Source organism: Oreochromis niloticus, linkage group LG16, assembly GCF_001858045.2.
Source record: "Oreochromis niloticus isolate F11D_XX linkage group LG16, O_niloticus_UMD_NMBU, whole genome shotgun sequence".
Lineage (NCBI taxonomy): Eukaryota > Metazoa > Chordata > Actinopteri > Cichliformes > Cichlidae > Oreochromis > Oreochromis niloticus.
Genome location: NC_031987.2, coordinates 24,935,047 through 24,953,475, shown reverse-complemented (window position 1 = coordinate 24,953,475; position 18,429 = coordinate 24,935,047). Strand labels below are relative to the sequence as shown.

The following is an 18,429-nucleotide window of genomic DNA, read 5'->3' as shown; positions in this document are numbered from 1 at the left end:
ATAGTAACGACCGCATTTTCTTGTTAGTAACTGTAACGGCGTTGTAACGATAGGAATAGTAATTAGTTAGATTACTCGTTACTGAAAAAAGTAACGCCGTTAATAACGCTGTTACTTGTAATGCCGTTATTCCCATCACTGGTTATGTCACACTTATAACATACTTAAAAATGAGTCACAAAGTCTGAAGTGATGTTTTTCTAAATAGACTTCAAGATTAGACTGTGATTAAACCTGCTTTGTGGTGCATGCATAAGATCTTTTTATATATATATTTTTTTGACTAGAAAACCTCTGTTTTTATTTATGAATAACACTGATTTTTCAGAATGTGTCAACTGATGATCAAACACTTACAGTATGTTTGATTTCATTCCTGAGGATAACTGCCTCATTTCCCATATCACCTTGGTTTTTCCAGGTTGCCTGGACAACAGCATGATAGAGGCAGTTCTGACCCTCTGAATTTACAGGGATCAGAGTGCCATCTGGGCTCAGGATTTCAAAGTGACCACTGCATTGGCTCTGTTCACCCCAGATCCCCTCAGTCATCTCTGAGAAGGATCCCTCTGTCCTGTTTAAATGAAAAGATTAAACAATCAACTCAATCAATTAAACATTCATAAGAAAATAGGAAAATTGTTAAAACTTTAAGAAATCTACCTGCAATTCACAGCAAGCTATTCTCCAGGCTATTCTAATCTACAAGAGCAGTTTATTAGTGTAAAAACTGTGCTGGATCACATATTTTCTAACTTTGTGTAGCTCAAGTCTATTAAAATACAACAGTATGCAATATTTCAAGGTACAATAATGCTAGGAGCTAATGTTTTAAATGTTTGACATTTCACTTTTAAACTTTTGAAAAATTGGTGATATACAACAAAGGTCAGTTATGGAGAAAACTTATCTGGTGACAGGAAAATCATTAAATAATTAATTTCATGTGAATACAGGTGCTATTATTCCATGAATCCTGAATTAGTTTCTTCCCAAAAGGAAGGCTAATTTTGTTGATACTTTAATTAAAAACGAGGATAAAGTACAAACAGAACAGAAGACCATACTAGCTACAACATCTACATGGTTTGACTGTGTGGGGATGATTACTAATGGCTTTACCCTATTGTATTAAGTTGAGAAGTAGAAATCTATGATGTATAGAAAGGGGAAAAGGTGGACAGGCTTCCAGGCCTCTGGTAGAGGACCCTTGAAGGATAGACTGGTAAATTTTTGTGAGAGGCAAATTATATATCCCTCATCCCTGGATTGTCTCAGGGGCATCTTCACACAGCCTGCACCTGGGGTCTTGCCTGGTGTGATAGACCCCAGCCTCTATGGATCTTGTACTCAAAGCTTGTTCTTGTGCTGCCATGATTAGTGCCTCTGTGCTGTCTTTCAGTCCAGCTTTGTCCAGCCATTGGTAGGATTTCTGGATATCAGCCACCTCCTCTATCTGCCGGTGGTACATACCATGCAGGGGCCTGTCCTTCCATGATGGTTCCTCGCCTTCCTCCTCTTTCTTGGGTTTCTGCTGCCTGAGGTATTCACTGAGCACTCGGTCAGTTGGGGCCATCTTCGTGATGTATTCGTGGATGTTTCTTGTCTCATCCTGGACTGTGGTGCTGACACTCACCAGTCCCCGGCCTCCTTCGTTCCACTCAGTGTACAGCCTCAGGATGCTGGACTTGGGGTGAAACCCTCCATGTATGGTAAGGAGCTTTCTTGTCTTTATGTCAGTGGCTTCTATCTCCTCCTTTGGCCAGCCTATTACCCCAGCAGGGTACCTGATCACGGGCAGGGCGTAGGTGTTGATAGCCTGGATCTTGTTCTTACCATTCAGCTGACTCCTCAGGACTTGCCTGACCCTCTGCAGGTACTTGGTGGTTGCAACTTTTCTAGTTGCCCCTTCATGGTTCCCATTTGCCTGTGGGATCCCCGGGTACTTGTAACTGTCCTCTATGTCTGCAATGTTGCCTTCTGGTAGCTCGATCCCCTCAGTTCTGACTACCTTTCCTCTCTTTGTTACCATCCGACTACACTTCTCCAGCCTGAATGACATTCCAATGTCATTGCTGTATATCCTGGTGGTGTGGATCAGTGAATCGATGTCTCATTCACTCTTGGCATACAGCTTGATGTCATCCATGTACAGGAGGTGGCTGACAACTTTTCTGGTCCGTCGTCGGTATCTGTAGCCAGTCTTTGTTAATGATCTCACTGAGAGGGTTCAGTATGGGCTCAAATTGTGGTCATAAATATTTTGTATTTATAAATCAGTTTTGTAATTGTAAATCAGGATTTGTATGTGTAAAAAGAATTTGTTTGTGCGTAAAAAAGATTTGTGTGTGGACTTAGCCAATATATACGTGTGAAACTCTGCACTCACGTTTCAAGTTACAAGTACGAATTTTGAGCCTATTTTTCTTCCTTTCATCTGATTGGGCAATGTCATGTAAATCACAAATGTAACTATCCAATCAGAGAACAGATGGGTTTGGCTGTCAGAGGGGCGCTTTTTTGAACTGCAGGTCCTTGAAGGGTAATACAGTTTGAAGCTGGAGGATCTCTATATAAATATCCGATAGCAGCTAGGTCCCCTAACTTTCAATAGCTGTTCAAAGGATAAATTGTGGCATATCAGTGGAAAGAAATACCATTATTACTTTAGGATTAGTTTATAATAATAATAATAATAATGGATTGGATTTATATAGCGCTTTTCAAGGCACCCAAAGTGCTTTACAATGCCACTATTGATTCACTCTCACATTCACACACTGGTGGAGGCAAGCTACAGTTGTAGCCACAGCTGCCCTGGGGCAGACTGACAGAAGCGAGGCTGCCATATCGTGCCATTGGCGCCTCTGGCCAAGACCAGTAGGCGGTAGTGTAAAGTGTCTTGCCCAAGGACACAACGACCAGGACAGAGAGCCCGGGGATCGAACCGGCGACCTTCCGGTTACAGATGCGCTTCCCAACCCCCTAGAATTTGTTGTTTAACAGTCAGGGCTGACTTGGGACCATTGCTGTGAGTCACAGTGTGCGTGCAGCATAAAGGTCCTTTCACATCGGACGCAGCTTGTGCTGCTAATGCTAACTAAAAGCCAAGGATCCAGAATTTGTTGAGCTGGCTGGTGAGCTCTGTGGGGTTTTGCAGCAGCTCTACCTGTACTAGATGCACCTGCTCCTTGTCGTTTCTATCACTGACCTTATGTCCTCTACATGAGTTTCTGTTTTTTTTTTTTATCTTAAAATGTTCAATAAAAACAATGTATCGCTATCATAACGATGAAAGCTTTGTAACCATTCCCACTAGTGAAGACTGTCATTTCCACAACACTGCCCCCCCTAGGTCAGCAGCGCTGTTGAAAAGGCTCTGGAGGTCCCTGTGTTAAGCATGTAAACCTGTGACAAAAAAATCACCAAACTCGGACGACCACAGACTGTTTTCCTTTGTGGTGATGAAGGAAAACGCTGGGCTGGCATGTAAAAGGGCATTTATTCCCTTCAAGGACCTGAAGCTCCATAAAGCACCCTCCGACAGTGAAACCCATCTATTCTCTGATTGGATAGTTACATTTGTGATTGACATGACATTGACCAATCAGATGAACGAAAGAAAAATAGGCTCAAAAGTCATACTTGTAACTTGAAACGTGAGTGCAGAGTTTCACACGTATTTTTTGGATAAGTCCACGCACAAATCTTTTTTACCCACACAAATTCTTTTTACACATACAAATCCTGATTTACAAGTACAAAATATTTATGACCACAATTTGAGCCCATACTCCACTTCGACTCAGACGCCAGCAAGGTGGAGGTGGGGTACTGGTGTGGGCTGGTATTATTAAAGATGAGCTGGTCGGACCTTTTCAGGTTGAAGATGGCCTGAAAATCAACTCCAAAACCTACTGCCAGTTTTTAGAAGACACTTTCTTCAAGCAGTGGTACAGGAAAAAGTCTACATCTTTTAAAAAGGCCATGATTTTTATTCAGGATAATGCTCCGTCGCATGCATCAAAGTACTCCACTGCATGGCTAGCCAGTAAAGGCCTTAATGATGAAAAAATAATGACATGGCCCCCTTCCTCCCCTGACCTAAACCCTATTGAGACCCTGTGGGCCCTGTTTAAATGGGAGATTCAAGTGTAGGGAAACAGTCCACCTCTCGGAACAGTGTCTTTGGCTGTGGTTGCTGCTGCACAAAGAGTTGATGGTCATCAATCCAATCCTATCCAACTTTATTTATAGAGCACTTTAGAAACAATAAACCATCCCCCAGCCCCACGGGGGCTCAGCCCTGGCGCAGGGGGCCTCTGGTGCATCGGCCTAACTGGGGGGCTCGTCAACTGGCAGGGAGGTTGTTCCATCCTTGCAGAAGTCCACTCTGCAGGTGGGGGAGAGACATAGGAGAGGTGGAGAATAAACCTAACCTGGGTGTCTGTTGTCTTGTGTAGTCTGGAGATGATTGAATGTTGGGGTGGGTACAGTTTCCTCTGCGGTGGGGTAGGGTGGGCTTCCCCAGGTCCTGTGGGGCTTGGCGGTGCTGCTGCCGTAGGCCCCGGTCTGGATGGGCCTGGGCTCCCTTGCCTTGGTGGGTACCAGAGGACGGGGGTGCCTACTGGGGTCAGCGGGGGAGCTGGCCCTAAGGAGGGGCATCTTGCCCCTCCCTTCTTTTCCTCCCCATCCCTGGCTGCCTCCCTCTTCCTGCTCCACCACACCCACCCACACAGGTAGGGCCTTGGGGTGCGGGTGTGTCACCAGGGTGCAGGGGAGGCATTCCCCCCCCTCTGTCCCCTTCTGGCCACCTGTGCCTCAATTTTATTTCACAACTTAGACATCCACATTATTCACACTCTCATAACACACACACACACATATGTAGGGCCTTGAGGGTGACCACGTTAACGGCGTCCAGTGGACGGTCTGTGTTTTCAACCCTACCTCTGGCGCCGGTGCCCACCTCTCAATTTTTTAATCCATGTAGACATTGAGGGTTCTCGGGAGGGGCCGTGCTAACACCTGCTGCTCTCTGGCAGCAGCACCATGCCCTCCCTTGTTTTAAATGCACTTTAGAACAACACGCAGCAACACTACACATGAGCGGGAGGAGGGAGGTATGGGGTCTTCACACACCCCCGTTCTCTACTAGCCATCGGGGCGGGGGACTGGGAGGAGGTGTTGGCTGTCCGATTGGCCTCCCTTCTGCTGTGGAGCCTGGGGCGGTCTGCTTGCCTCCACCCAGGGGGAAAGGGTCACATCTCTTGGGTCTGGGTGCCGTTTCCCCCTCTGGGGGCGAGGGTACCTGGACCCGGGGTATAGAGTATGTTTGGGGAGTATGATTGTGTGTACATGTCCATGTATGTCTATCCCTACTTTGGGTGAGTGCTGAGTGTTTGTATATGTGTGCATGAGGGTGGGAAAGCATGTTTGTGTCTGTGTGTGCCTGTTTGTCTGTGTCTATATGTCAGGTCGGGTCTTAGACTCCACCTCCGTGGGAACTCCCAGGCCCTCCAAAGTGTGGAGGCCTATCTCCCCTCACCACACTCCCTGCTGGTAACTGATGCCCTCAGGGGTTGGTGCATTGGTGGTTCTTGGTGTCCGGGGCTGGGCGCTCAGGTATGCACCAGCTCACTCCCTGTGGCTACTTGGCGGGTCCTGGTGCCTGTCGCTCAGTCAGGCCTCTTCCAGGGCAAAGGGGGCCCTCGGGCCTCCGGCCTCGGGGCCTGCAACTCGGTTCACTCTGGCACAGCTGGTTGCCGGCAAAGCCAGCGGGCACGCCGGTGCAGCCCCTCTGGCTTCTGCTCCGTGGCTACTGGGTGACCCCTCGTCTGGGGATCTCCTCAGCCCTTCCCAGGAGGGTGGCACGGATGCCCCTCCGGTGGTACTCCTTGGGCTCTTGCACTCTGGGGCCTCTGGATGTCTGGAGCCTGGATCTCCTCCATGCCTGCTTCATGCCCTGGGGGACGGGGCTATGGCCCTCCACACCCTCTAGCAGACCGTTACATGGGGAAACCTTTTGTATACAAGCGCGCTGATCCACACAGGTGTGCACACGGGTGTTCACTGTTCGTAGACAAACTACAGCTTTCTTAGCTGCTACTTCAAAGCACATTGTGCGCTGTCTGTCCTGCGTGCTGCACAACAATATTCAATATTTAGTATTTACTGCTGTTCACACTTAGCTAGATTAACGTGATGGTGTTGTGTTTAGTATGTTGCTTTGTTTTTTTGGTTTTTATTGCTTGTTTTCTCTTCTTTTTCTCTCAACAGGTGATCCAGGAGATTTTTTTTTCTCTTTGTCTTTGTAAGTGCCCTTTCTCACTGTCCCTTTTCCCTTCTGTTTTTCTTTTCCTTCCTCTCTTTCTTTCTCCCTTTCCTATCCTCCAGTCATGTCTGTCCCATCTGTAATAACTGAAAATAAAGTATATAATAACAACAATGTTTGATCAAATGGACCAATATGCCAATGCCATGATGATCCATTTGGCAAAATAAATCCATTTGGTATCCTTGTTGGTCTTCAGACAACAATTCTGACGGCTAATGAACCAAATGGGACAGACAAAAAAAAAAAAAAAAAAAAAAGAAACAATAAAGTTGACCAAAGTGCTTTCCAATAATATTAAAGAGATAAAAGTTAACCATACATTAAGCAGACATAGAAATAAATATAAATAACAATAAAATACATACATAAATTATAAAAAATAAATCAGTACATACATTAAATATTAAAACATGAGAGAAATAGACAATAAAATATAAAATGAATAAAATTAACAAAATAAAAAGATTAAAAGTGACCAACAGCTGACTAAAACTAAGTACAAACTGACTCTGATACTACTCCTAAAACTAAAAAACTACTCCACTTTTAAAATAAAGTGCGTTTTTAAAAGTGAACATTTCAAGTGTTGATATGGAGGGGCAGCTTATTCCATAATTTGGGGGCCACAACAGCGAAAGCTTGCCCCCACCCCCACCCCCACCCCCCACACCCCACACCCAACTACCCAGGTCTCGACATGGGGTCAGCAATGAGTGACTGGTCAGTTGATCTGAGAGACCTTTGTGAAGTATGGAGGCGTGAAGGTGTAGAAGGTCTGACAGGTTAGAAGGAGCCAGGCCAATTAAAACTTTAAAAGCAAACAATAAGATTTTAAAATGAATTCTAAAATGGACAGGCAACCAGTGTAAAGAGGCAAGAACAGGGGTAATGTGCTCACGTTTGAGTGTCCCTGTCAGCAGGCGAGCAGCAGCATTCTGGACCATTTGTAAGCTAAGCCTGATCAATACCAACATAAAGTGCAATACAATAATCAAGGCGAGTGGTCACAAATGCATGTAAAACTCTCTCTCTAAGTCACAAAAAGAGATAAAAGGTTTGACTTTAGAGAGCTGCCTCAGTTGAAAAAAGCTATTTCTCACCACTGAATTTATCTGTTTGTCCCATGTATGAGCTGTGTCAATTTTCCCTCCAAGGTTGGAAACAACTGGTTTGACACAGGATGTGAGAGGACGCCAGGGACACTTGGCACAAATATAATGATCTCAGTCTTCTTTTCATTAACATTTAAAGAATTCAGAGCCAGACATGCTCTGATATCTTTGAGATATTCTAAAATAGGCCTGAGGGGGTTAGGTTTGTTGTTTTTCAGGGATAGATAAATCTGACAGTTGTCTGCATAAAAATGAAATGAGACTTCATGTTTTTTAATTATATGGCCAAGGGGAAGCAGGGGCGGATCTAGAGAAATTTTCTTAGGGTGGCATGAGGGTGGCAAAGAAATCAAATGGGGTGGAAAATTCAAAGCCTTTTTTTCCCCCCAAACACATATACAGGTGGTTACATATGGTTAAAATGATTCAAATGCAGTAAGTATACACGTTTTTCATATAAATAGTCTAGTCTATAACTTAATTATTGTCTGTAGCCCACATAATTACACACTTTAGTTACATAAAACATGTGAGTTTTGATCTTATGTACTGTATAGCCTGTATAATAAATAAATATGTCGCCCAATAAGTATAAAATCCAGAAAGCTACACAACATGGGGCGGTTCATTTACAGACACAAGTCTAACTTAAGTTTCACTGTTTTTTGTTAGAAAACAGTCACATTGTTACAGCTTATATTACACAAAATGTCAGAAATCTGCACTGTCATGAACAAAAATTTTTACCTAATTTTTCATGATTTGTTGGATTAACCCACTGAGGTCTGAAATACAGCAGCCATTTTTGACTCCTTTTGAGTTTACGTTTGTATTTCACCCTCAAATTGTTTCATTTAATTTTTTCCCCTTGCCTTGTTTGGTATCATTCTTTTCAGCTGAACTGAATTTAGTTGTTTTTTTCACTGACATACTGCATTAGTATTACTGATCTGAAATCACACAAAGAACTTTAAACCCTAGTAGTATTTTTTACTGTAAAAAAAACACAGACATGTTGAGTAAATTTTTATAACTTGAAATACAAATATAAATTGTACATTTTGTAAACATATACAACTATTTATCTAAAAATGCAGCCAATACACCTGCCGTTTTTTCATTTTGTACAACCATTTAAAAATATTATTAAAACTAAAATGAGAGAACAATCAGGTGTTGCAATAAGATGCCCCACAAATGATGTGTGCCAGTTAAAAAAAAGTTTGTCCACCAAAAGACAGAGGAGAACAGCACAGGGATAAACCTGCAGGCCTGACAACAGGAGGTGTATCACTCCGCTGGTTTTCTACTTAGTGACAGTGTTTACATTGCAAATGTGCCTTTGTGACATTCATTAGTGCCCTCACTGACACACAAAACAAAACGACTACACAACAGAACAGCTACACAAGACCACACAACACACTAAGTATACACTCCACACTAAACGTCACAAATCTCCCACATCTAAAAACTCTCTCTCTCACTCGGTCGCGCTGTCTCGCTGCCGTTACCGTCACTCCCAAAACTCTCCCCTCTTCCTAAACAACCAAATCCCACGTGTTGACTTTTTTTGAATTGGTCGACATGGTACATTTTTCCACCGATAGGAAAGCGGTGGCTTTTTTCCCTTTCTTTACTGTTTTCGCGCTTTCCTTAGAAAAGGCTTAAAACACACACACACAAAAACGTGACGACAGTATTTAGAAAAAAGCGTGGCGTATATTTATTATCATAACTCTGGATTTACTGGCCTGTAATTAAAATGTAAAAATTTGAAGTCCGAACTTTCAATGTGGGCTGAAATAGAGACTCGGCGTGGCTGCAGCTTGTTGCTATATCAGCTTAAAACAGTCATGTGATTTGGAGGTGCAGCGTGTCCATGGACCACGGAGGGTTAATAACACTCACCTTCCTTCCATTTCCAGAGTGTAACATCCAACCACCTGTGTAAAATCCGAAATTCACATGGTGTTGTTCAAAATGTGCTCTGGCACAATCATAAATATTGCTTGCTACTGAAAACAAGAAAAAAGCCGGTCCTGCTATGGGCTGAACCATTTGTTAATGGTGGAGGGGGGGAACACTGTGCAATATATTCAGTTTTAGCATTTATATTCACTGTTGACTGTAACTACGCTCAAACTGTTAATGCTATCTTATTTTAATAAACAACACTGTCATATGCAAAACTGGGGTGGCACTTGGGGTGGCAAGGGATCATTTTAGGGTGGCACTTGCCACCCCATGCCACCCTTCTAGATCCGCCCCTGAGGGGAAGTAAATAAGCACTAAAAAGAAGGGGCCCAGGGATGGATCCTTGAGGTAATCCACATGGTAGTGGGGCGGAAGATGAATAAAATTTACCAAGTGAGACAGAGAAACTTCTGTCAGACAGGTATGACTTGAACCACTCCAAGGCAGTGCCTCTAATTCCAACATGTTCTAGGCGAGAAATTAAAATTATGTGATCTACTGTATCAAAAGCTGCTGTGAGATCCAAAAGCACAAGTAAGACGGAGTTCCCAGTGTCAGCAGTTAGTAAAATATCATTACAAACTCTCAGAAGTGCAGACTTTGTGCTGTGAAGTGCTTTCAAACCTGATTGAAATACCTCAAAAATGTTCTGACTGTTTAAAAATGTCTGCAGTTGTGAAGACACTACTTTTCCAAAATTTTGGAAACAAAAGGAAGCGATCGGGGCTCAAGAGTTGGCAGTTCGTCTTGTAATCGGAAGGTTGACGGTTCGAGCCCCGGCTCCGACAGTCTCGGTCATTGTGTCCTTGGGCAAGACACTTCACCCGTTGCCTACTGGTGGTGGTCAGAGGGCCCGGTGGCGCCAGTGTCCGGTAGCCTGGCCCCTGTCAGTGCGCCCCAGGGCAGCTGTGGCTACAATGTAGTTTACCATGGCCTGTAAATGGTAAATGGCCTGTATTTATATAGCGCTTTACTAGTCCCTAAGGACCCCAAAGCGCTTTACATATCCAGTCATCCACCCATTCACACACACATTCACACACTGGTGATGGCAAGCTACGTTGTAGCCACAGCCACCAGCCACCATCACTAGTGTGTGAATGTGGATGGGTGGATGACTGAACGTGTAAAGTGCTTTGGAGTCCTTAGGGACGATGTAAAATGCTATACAAATACAGACCATTTACCATCTTTGAAATAGGTCTGAAATTACAAAACGAAGCGGCCTCCAGGCCAGGGCATTTCAGCGGAGGCTGGACCACTGCTTGTTTAAAAATTACAGGTACATCGCCTAATGTCAGGCTGCTGTTTATTAGCCTTTGAATATAAGTTCCAATAGTGTCCCAAACTTCTTTAAAAAAGCAAGGGAGAAGGACATCACTGGGAGAGCCAGACTTGATTTGGGTGACAATTTTACCCAGATAAGACAGAGACACAGGTTCAAAGTGGCTAAAAACTGCCAATGGCATAAAAATAGCAGAAGGGTCATAAGAAGGGGGTAAAATATTTGCTCTAATAGTTAAAATCTTATCAACAAAGAAATTTAAAAAAGCTTCACAAGTTTCAACAGAAGCGTCTGTCCAGTACAGAGTTTAAAATACTAAATAATTATGGTAGTTGTCGTTAATAACACCTGCAAAATAAACAGATTCCTGATTCTTAACAGTTTTCTGATATTTATGCCAGCTATCTCTTAAGATATCATAAGACACTTGCAGCTTGTGTTTTTTCCATTTACGTTCTGCTTTTCTGCACTCTTTTCGAGCAGCCCGAGTGATGTCGTTCAGCCACGGCTCACACTTCGATTTAGGCGGCCTGACCTTCAGGGGAGCAACAATATCAAGAATGTGTTGACAAGTGGCGATAAAGTCAGCTCCTCAGTGTCAGCACAAGCTGAGAGCTCTGAATCAACATTAAAGGCCTTATTAAAGGCAGTAGAAAACTGAGCGGCACATAATGGTTTAAACATGTGAGAAGCAGTAGGAGGACCACAAGTAGTGATATTACAGGGAAAAGAAGTTTCAAACAATACAGGCATATGATCAGAAAAGACGGCATCAGAAATTTTAAGGTTATAAACATGCAAACCATCTTACAACACCAGGGCCCTGTTTCAGAAAGCCGGTTTAGAAAACTCAGAGTTAAAAATGATACTCAGGGTTGAGTAACCCCGAACTGTCCAACTCGGAATATTCGGTTTCAGAAAGGCTGATAACAATTAGTTCAATCAACGCGGAGTTGCTTTAACCCCAAGTTAAGCGCGCGCACGAGGATACATAAAGCCCTGATTAGTGGAGCACAGATTAAGCGAGGCACCATGGAGACGGAGGGAAAGAAGGCGCGGTCAATGTATTTTACAGCGCTTGAGGCCGAAATTCTGACAGCAGCATATGCCGACAACATGCATATTTTGCGGGAAAAAAGTAACACAGCCTCAGCTGCAAAAGAAAGGGAGCATGCATGGCAAAACATAGCTGACAGAGTCAATGCGTGAGTGTTAATTTAAACATTGATCTAGGGATTTCCACCCATTTAACATGTTATTTTATTATATTTCATTTTATTGTTTATCTTATACATTTTATTTTGTGATGTGATGTGAGCGCAGGTGCAACCCAACAGGCCCCAAACGTTCCTGGCAGCAAGTAAAAATGAAATATAAAAATATAGTCTAAACAGGTAAGGTGTAATTGTATTATGAGCCATAGTGCTTGGTCTGTTTGTCCTGTGTAAATCAATTGCAGTTAGAGGCTACATTCATTTTCTTTCTGTAAGCACTTATTGAAATTATCTGAGCACATTACAAGTACATATTTGCTTACTCTGTATGCTCAAATGTGACCCGTTATAGCCAACAGAAAAAAAGCGGAGGCCCGAAAAACAGGTGGGGGTCCTCCACCACCACCACTCACAGAGGCTGAGCAGTTGGCCCTCAGCCAAAACAGTGGGCGCCCTGTGGCTGAAGGCATCTCTGCGGGGACATCCTCTGAGTCAATAACCCCGCAAGACACAAGTGCCTACATAAGAGGTAAATTCAAAATAATACATGATGTGCATACATCCTTTCTTCACAGTCACCTTTGCAGTGCTACTCATTCATTTGATAAACTATTTACCATAATGAATTATTTTGTAGTGAAGTTATTTTCCTAATGATTTTGCCTTCCCTCAGTCTTGGTTGTCTTTGAGAGCATAATGACAATGAAGTGTAAGGTGATTGGTGTTTGTTAATTGCCATTTGGTTCCTTGTAAGTTATAAGTGACCTGTATAAACCTCATATTCTATCAGTTGATGGTGATGGTGTACTGCATCTGGTGCAGCCTCCTGTTGAGCCAGACCAACATGCAGTTGTGAGTACTCTTAATACTCCACAGATTATATGAGTTTACAGTAGAACAGCAATGTTGTTAATTTCTTTACTACAGGAAATTGAAGAAACATTGACAGCTGTTACAGAGGAGGAAGCAACAGAGACACTTTATGAGGTTTACATCTTACAATGGAAAATATAACAATTGAATAAAATGTGGTACTATAATAAAACCATGGACTTCCTATGTCTCTAACAGAGTGATGATGGAAATGCAGAGGAAGAGGGTCCAGCCACTTCTCCAACAAACCTTTCCTCAGTAAGATGTTCAGCACTGATTTACAACCAACCTAAGTAGGCATGTACTATGAATGTCAATGCTATTTCCTGTGTTTCCATAGCTCCCTGTAAAGCAGCTGTATAAGAAATACTTGATCAAGAAAATAGAAAAATGCGACTTGGAAATGGAACACTTCAAGCAGCAGATCCAAAAGACCAAGCTTGAGATTTTACTGCTGGAACATCAGTTAAGGGTGGGTGAAGTGGTCAGAGATGGACGAATTATTTCAGTGTTTGAACAACATAATAATATACTTATTAATACTTTGTGTAGAGGAAATACAGGCGACCAATAAAGCCAGTTGAACAAAAAATCTGTTTATTCTTCTTTCAACATATTGAGGTGATGGGTCAAAGGAAATGATTGTGACATATGGTGTCTCTGACTGCTCTTCCATCTTGTATGTCCGTGGGAGGGTCAGGATGTTCATGGTTTGGATCACTGTGGATGTTTGGTTCAGAAGGACAGTGTTCTCCTCTAATTGTGGCAATGTTGTGAAGAATCACACATGCCACAATAATGTCACATGCCCTTTCTGGGGTGACCCTGAGTCTTTGAAGGCACTGGAACCGGGCCTTAAGCATTCCGATAGTCATTTCAACTCTGGCTCTTGTCCTGCAATGAGCCAGATTATATCGCTGCTGTGGGCCCGGTTCAGGGTCAGGGTAAGGGGTAAGCAAATAGGGTAAACATGGATACCCCCTATCACCAAGCAAGTAGCCAGTGAACTCTCCTAAGACAGAAGGATACACTTCAGTTCAAATGTCCCTGTAGCAATTGGTCTTTATATATTTTAAAGTATTTTCAACTCACCATGTCCAAATTTTGTGCTCAGTGTACATTCACGAAAAATTCGTGAGTCATGAACAGAGCCTGGCCACTTGGCTTCCACATTTGTGATAATGTTGGCAGCATCACATATGATCTTCACAGTGCAGAGAACACAAATTAGCATCCATTACTATAATGAAATAATGTGTTAGTTTGAAATGCTACAGGGAACTATGTACCTGTACATTAATGCTGTGGAAAGACTTCCTGTTCACATAGTCTCCTTCATTTACTGAAGGGGCAATGATTGGAATGTGAGTGCCATCTATACAGCCAATCACGCCTGGGAACCCTGAAAATAAATGTAAAATTTAAGTAGTAGTTCAAGTATCACCACATCATGAATTAAGTTTTGTTCATCCTGATACCTGCAATTTTGTGGAATCCCTCTTTGATGAATCTTGTGGGTCTATGATCGGGGAACACCACAAACGAGTACAGGAGACGTTTCAGTGCAACTGTCACATTCCTGACTGCCCGACAGACGGTAGCCTTGGAAGCGTGCTCAGCGTCACCAATATTGTACAGAAAGCTCCCGTTTGCAAAAAAACGAAGTGCAATACAAATAATATGTACAGAACTGAGAGAATGTCCGCGATGTGTCACATGAGCAATATAAGGCCCGAGGATGTTATTCAAATAAATTATAGATTGTGCTGAAAAACGGTAACGTTCAAACAGAAAATCATCAGGAAATGATAAAATGTCCAAACGCGCTCTAATCACTCTCTCCCGGCGGAGAGCTCTGCGGAGAATTTGGGCTTCAACATCTACTGGCTCTTCAAGGAAGGGCCACGCCATGTCTGACACTTCCTACAGTCAGATTTCCGACAAAGAGGCGGAGACAGTCAGGGTTAGTTGAAGTAAACCTGCTAGGGGGCAGGTTAGCTTCACGGAGTGTGTCGTCATAGTAACTCACTCAGATTGAATCTAAACTCGTTTTGTGAAACCGAAAACCCAGAGTTTTCGTTAACTCAGGGTATACTTACTCAGAGTTTGCACTAAACCGGCTTTCTGAAACAGGGCCCAGATCCAGAGTGTGTCCATGTTTATGTGTGGGACAAGTGACAGACTGCAAAACATTAAAAGCATCAAGTAGGTTTAAAAAGTTATTTGCCAGTGGTTCAGTAGGACAACACACATGAATATTCATATCACCCAGCATTGAACTTCGTCATACTTTGGCATTTTTTGAGGCAAGAATTCAGAGAAGTCATTAATAAAGCCCTGTTATATTTACGTGGACGGTAGATCACTGCACAGAGAACAGGATGACTGCTACCAAGCTCAAACATATTCAGTTCAAAACTGGTGAAAGTGACAGGTGACAGTTGGCGACAGTAAAAAGCAGAGATCAGATCAAGAAACTGGCAGGCAGGCAGTGGCGGTCCTAACCTGTTTGGCGCCCTGGGCGAACACTCCCTCTGGCACCTTAGTTCACAGATTCACTTTGTCTAGTGTGCATTTCTGAGATTTCACACAACCCAGGGTTCAGATCATGAATACATAATGGGCTTGGATTTACAACATTGTGAATGAAATGTGCTCTATTTGGAAGCAGCCGGCCCCCCTCCCCTTTCGACGGGTTGTGTTTGAGACTTTAAATCATCAAACTGTAAATTATAAATTTTAAATTGTTATTGATCCCTTTACCCCTGGTCCTAAAGTGTATATTTATTTTCTTACTCTTCTTATATATATTGTGTGTTTACTTGCACTGCTGTAACTGGAGCCTCGTCGTCTCGTCTCTCTATATACTGGACTATATGTAGCGGAGATGACAATAAAGTTTACTTTGACTTCAGCAGCGAGCAGGTGCACCGAGGGCTCTCGCGCTCACTTTTTGCGTATAGAATTTCGAAAAAAAAAAACATCGGTGCAAATTATAAGTCTGTATCATAATGTCTGGTGTTTTCGTGTTTGTTGGTTTGTTTTTATTTCGTTTTATTTTGCGAGTTGGTTAATGGATGCTGCTCCAGCCGGTCAGAGAATCCCCCGCCACCCCGCCTTCTCCTCCCTGTGCCGCAAGCAGCAGGCCACCTCGGAAACGGAGGGCGCCCTTACTCCCAGCAAATGGGCGATAGAAAACCGATTGGTGCCTATGCCATTCCCAATATGCGCTGGCTGACGTCGGCGGAGCATGAGTACGAGCATTTTTTTTGCCGATGCCCGTGATGCTGCCCCCCACCACGATGCCGCCCCGGGCAACCGCCCGTGTCGCCCGTATCAAAAACCGCTACTGCAGGCAGGCATAATTCTGATGGCAAAAGAACCAAACAGGACAGGCAACAAAAAAAAGAAAAAGAAAAGAAACCGACAGGCTTGTGACAGTTATTGAAAAGAAGGGTGGCTATATTGGTTCGTTTTTTTCACTTAGTTGCCTAATAATTCTGCACATAAATATATATATCCTCTTAAAGACAAAACCTCACTTTTACATTCTTAAACATTCGAGTTTAGGTTCATTAATATTTTGGATTGACCGAGAGCACTGTCCTTGATCCATAATGAAATGAATCTCAAAAATACAACTTGCCTAATAATTACGCACACAGTGTATTTCAGATTCCTGTAAGTAGCCTCCCTTTGTTTTGTTGACAGCGCTGCAAACCCTCGGCCTTCTCTTAGTGAGCTTCATGATGTAGTCACCTGAAATGGTTTCACTTCACAGGTGGGCCTGTCAGGGTTCATTGGTGAAATTTCTTGCCTTCTTAATAGGGATGTAAGAAAATATCGATACAATGAAATATCGCAATATTTCGTGCAATGATACTGAATCGATATTCAAAATCAGTGTTATTGATTTTTTTTAAATGAAAATTTACATGCATTTACTGTTTATTTCTTTTGTATGTTTCAATTCAAACTCCGGCCACTGGTTTGCAGTTTTTACCGCCTTTACTATGACGTAAAAACAAGGTCTCGCAATAACTGTTGAAGCGTCTAGTTTGCCAAAACCAACCAAGTAGAACAGTGGATGTGTAGCCAATTGTTCTAGCTAACTGATGACTGAAGAGGAGAGGATACAGCCGGCCCCCGCAGCTTTCAAAGCTGATTTGTGGACTTATTTTGGATTTAGGACAAAAGAAGGCGGTAAAGACTATGACAAGAGCTATGCAGTCTGTAAAATCTGCACCGCCAGAGTCAAATATTTCGGTAACACAACAAATTTACGAACACACGTGTCTAGACACCATAGCGACGTAGCATCAAATGCTAATTTTAAAACGAAACAAGGTGACCCCGCTCAACTGACAATTGAAGAAGTTAACTTTTCAAAACTACCAGCAACTTCAACTCGTGCAACAAAAATAACGCAGTCAGTACTTGTTTTTATTTGCAAAGACATGCGCCCTCTGAGTGTTGTGGAGAATAAAGGATTTCATAATATGATTAAAACGCTGGAGCCCCGTTACACCGTTCCTTCCCGACAACACATCACGGACATCGCTCTGCCAAAGTTGTACCAAGAAGTCAAAGCGGCAGTGCTGGACTCCCTCAGCTCGGCAGAGACAGTTGCTTTGACATGCGACGCTTGGACTTCGAGAGCCACTGAATCGTACGTAACTGTTACAGGACATCACATAACGGACCAGTGGAACCTTCAGTCTCATGTACTACAAACCCGAGCCATGCATGACAGTCACACAGGTGAGCACATTGCAGCGTTACTAACTGACGCTGTGGCTGAATGGGGATTGAACATAAAGGACCTTGTTGTTGTTACCGATAATGCACCAAACATGGCTCTCGCAGCTAGACTTGCAGGCATGACGCACATACAATGTTTTGCACACAGTCTGAATCTCGCCTCACAGAAAGCACTGAAAGTACAATCCGTGGTGCGACTTCTCGGGAGGATCCGACGTGTAACAGCTTTTTTCAGGCGCAGCACCACAGCCAGCAATCAGTTGAAGCAGAAACTGTGCCTCCTTCAGCTACCAGCTCACAGATTGATCACGGACATAATTACAAGATGGAACAGCTCCAGTGATATGATAGAACGATTTTTAGAACAGCAACCAGCCATCTGTGCAGCTCTGCTTTCTGCAGAAGTTAGGAAGAGTGAAAAAGAAATTTTCACATTAAGTGAGTCTGACATCACATGTGCAGAAGAAGTTGTCAAGGCACTCAAGCCTATGAAGGACGCCACCCTGGTGATGTCAGAGGAGAGTATGCCAACCCTGTCCATCATTGCTCCTCTTCATGCCAAGCTTGTGATGGGTGCACAAGAAAGTGTTGATAATACACCGACAGTAAGGGACATTAAGACTGCCATAGCAGAAGATCTGGGAAAGAGATATGTAAATGAGAGGGAGCCACTATGGATGGCATCAACAGTTGATCCTCGGTTTAAGGACCTGCCCTTCCTGTCTGAAGCAGAGACCAGTGAGACCAAACTGTTGGACACTGTGGTGACTGTGATAAAGAAGGAAAAAAATATAAGTAAATAAATGAATTTATTTGGAAAAATTCAACTGAAGTTCTAAGCAAGTGGAAAAAAAAACGCATATTGATGAC

The 18,429-nt window shown here is 43.2% G+C and overlaps 2 protein-coding genes and 1 long non-coding RNA gene across 8 annotated transcripts in view; 1 reads left to right on the top strand and 2 right to left on the bottom strand.

Annotated features, from left to right (window-relative positions):
• LOC100706980 (uncharacterized) overlaps nt 1–18,429 on the bottom strand; it is a 78,684-nt gene that overhangs the window by 39,964 nt on the left and 20,291 nt on the right. For all 6 annotated transcript variants that reach the window (XM_025903673.1, XM_025903675.1, XM_019346133.2 and 3 more), the window contains exon 6: nt 358–574. In XM_025903673.1, coding sequence (XP_025759458.1) covers nt 358–574 — 217 coding nt within the window. The remainder of the gene's footprint in view (nt 1–357; nt 575–18,429) is intronic.
• Nucleotides 12,155–13,373, top strand: LOC106097248 (uncharacterized). The gene is made up of 4 exons (XR_002056643.2): nt 12,155–12,454; nt 12,716–12,777; nt 12,853–12,912; nt 12,997–13,373. It is a non-coding gene; the product is annotated as an uncharacterized LOC106097248 (long non-coding RNA).
• On the bottom strand, nt 13,399–14,956 carry LOC109194881 (putative nuclease HARBI1). The gene is made up of 4 exons (XM_019346189.2): nt 14,277–14,956; nt 14,088–14,200; nt 13,891–14,002; nt 13,399–13,810 (listed from the first exon to the last, which is right to left on the bottom strand). The coding sequence occupies exons 1-4, from the start codon at nt 14,707–14,709 to the stop codon at nt 13,428–13,430; spliced, it is 1,041 nt and encodes a 346-aa protein (XP_019201734.1). The 5' UTR covers nt 14,710–14,956; the 3' UTR covers nt 13,399–13,427.

What these genes read in the sequence shown, in the direction of transcription:
- LOC109194881 (XM_019346189.2), bottom strand. Translation starts at nt 14,709, where the DNA reads ATGGCGTGGCCCTTCCTTGAAGAGCCAGTAGATGTTGAAGCCCAAATT. An exon ending in TCCACAGCATTAATGTACAG is followed by an intron (nt 14,003 to 14,087) that starts GTACATAGTTCC and finishes TGCACTGTGAAG; the next exon opens with ATCATATGTGATGCTGCCAA. An exon ending in GAGCACAAAATTTGGACATG is followed by an intron (nt 13,811 to 13,890) that starts GTGAGTTGAAAA and finishes CTTCTGTCTTAG; the next exon opens with GAGAGTTCACTGGCTACTTG.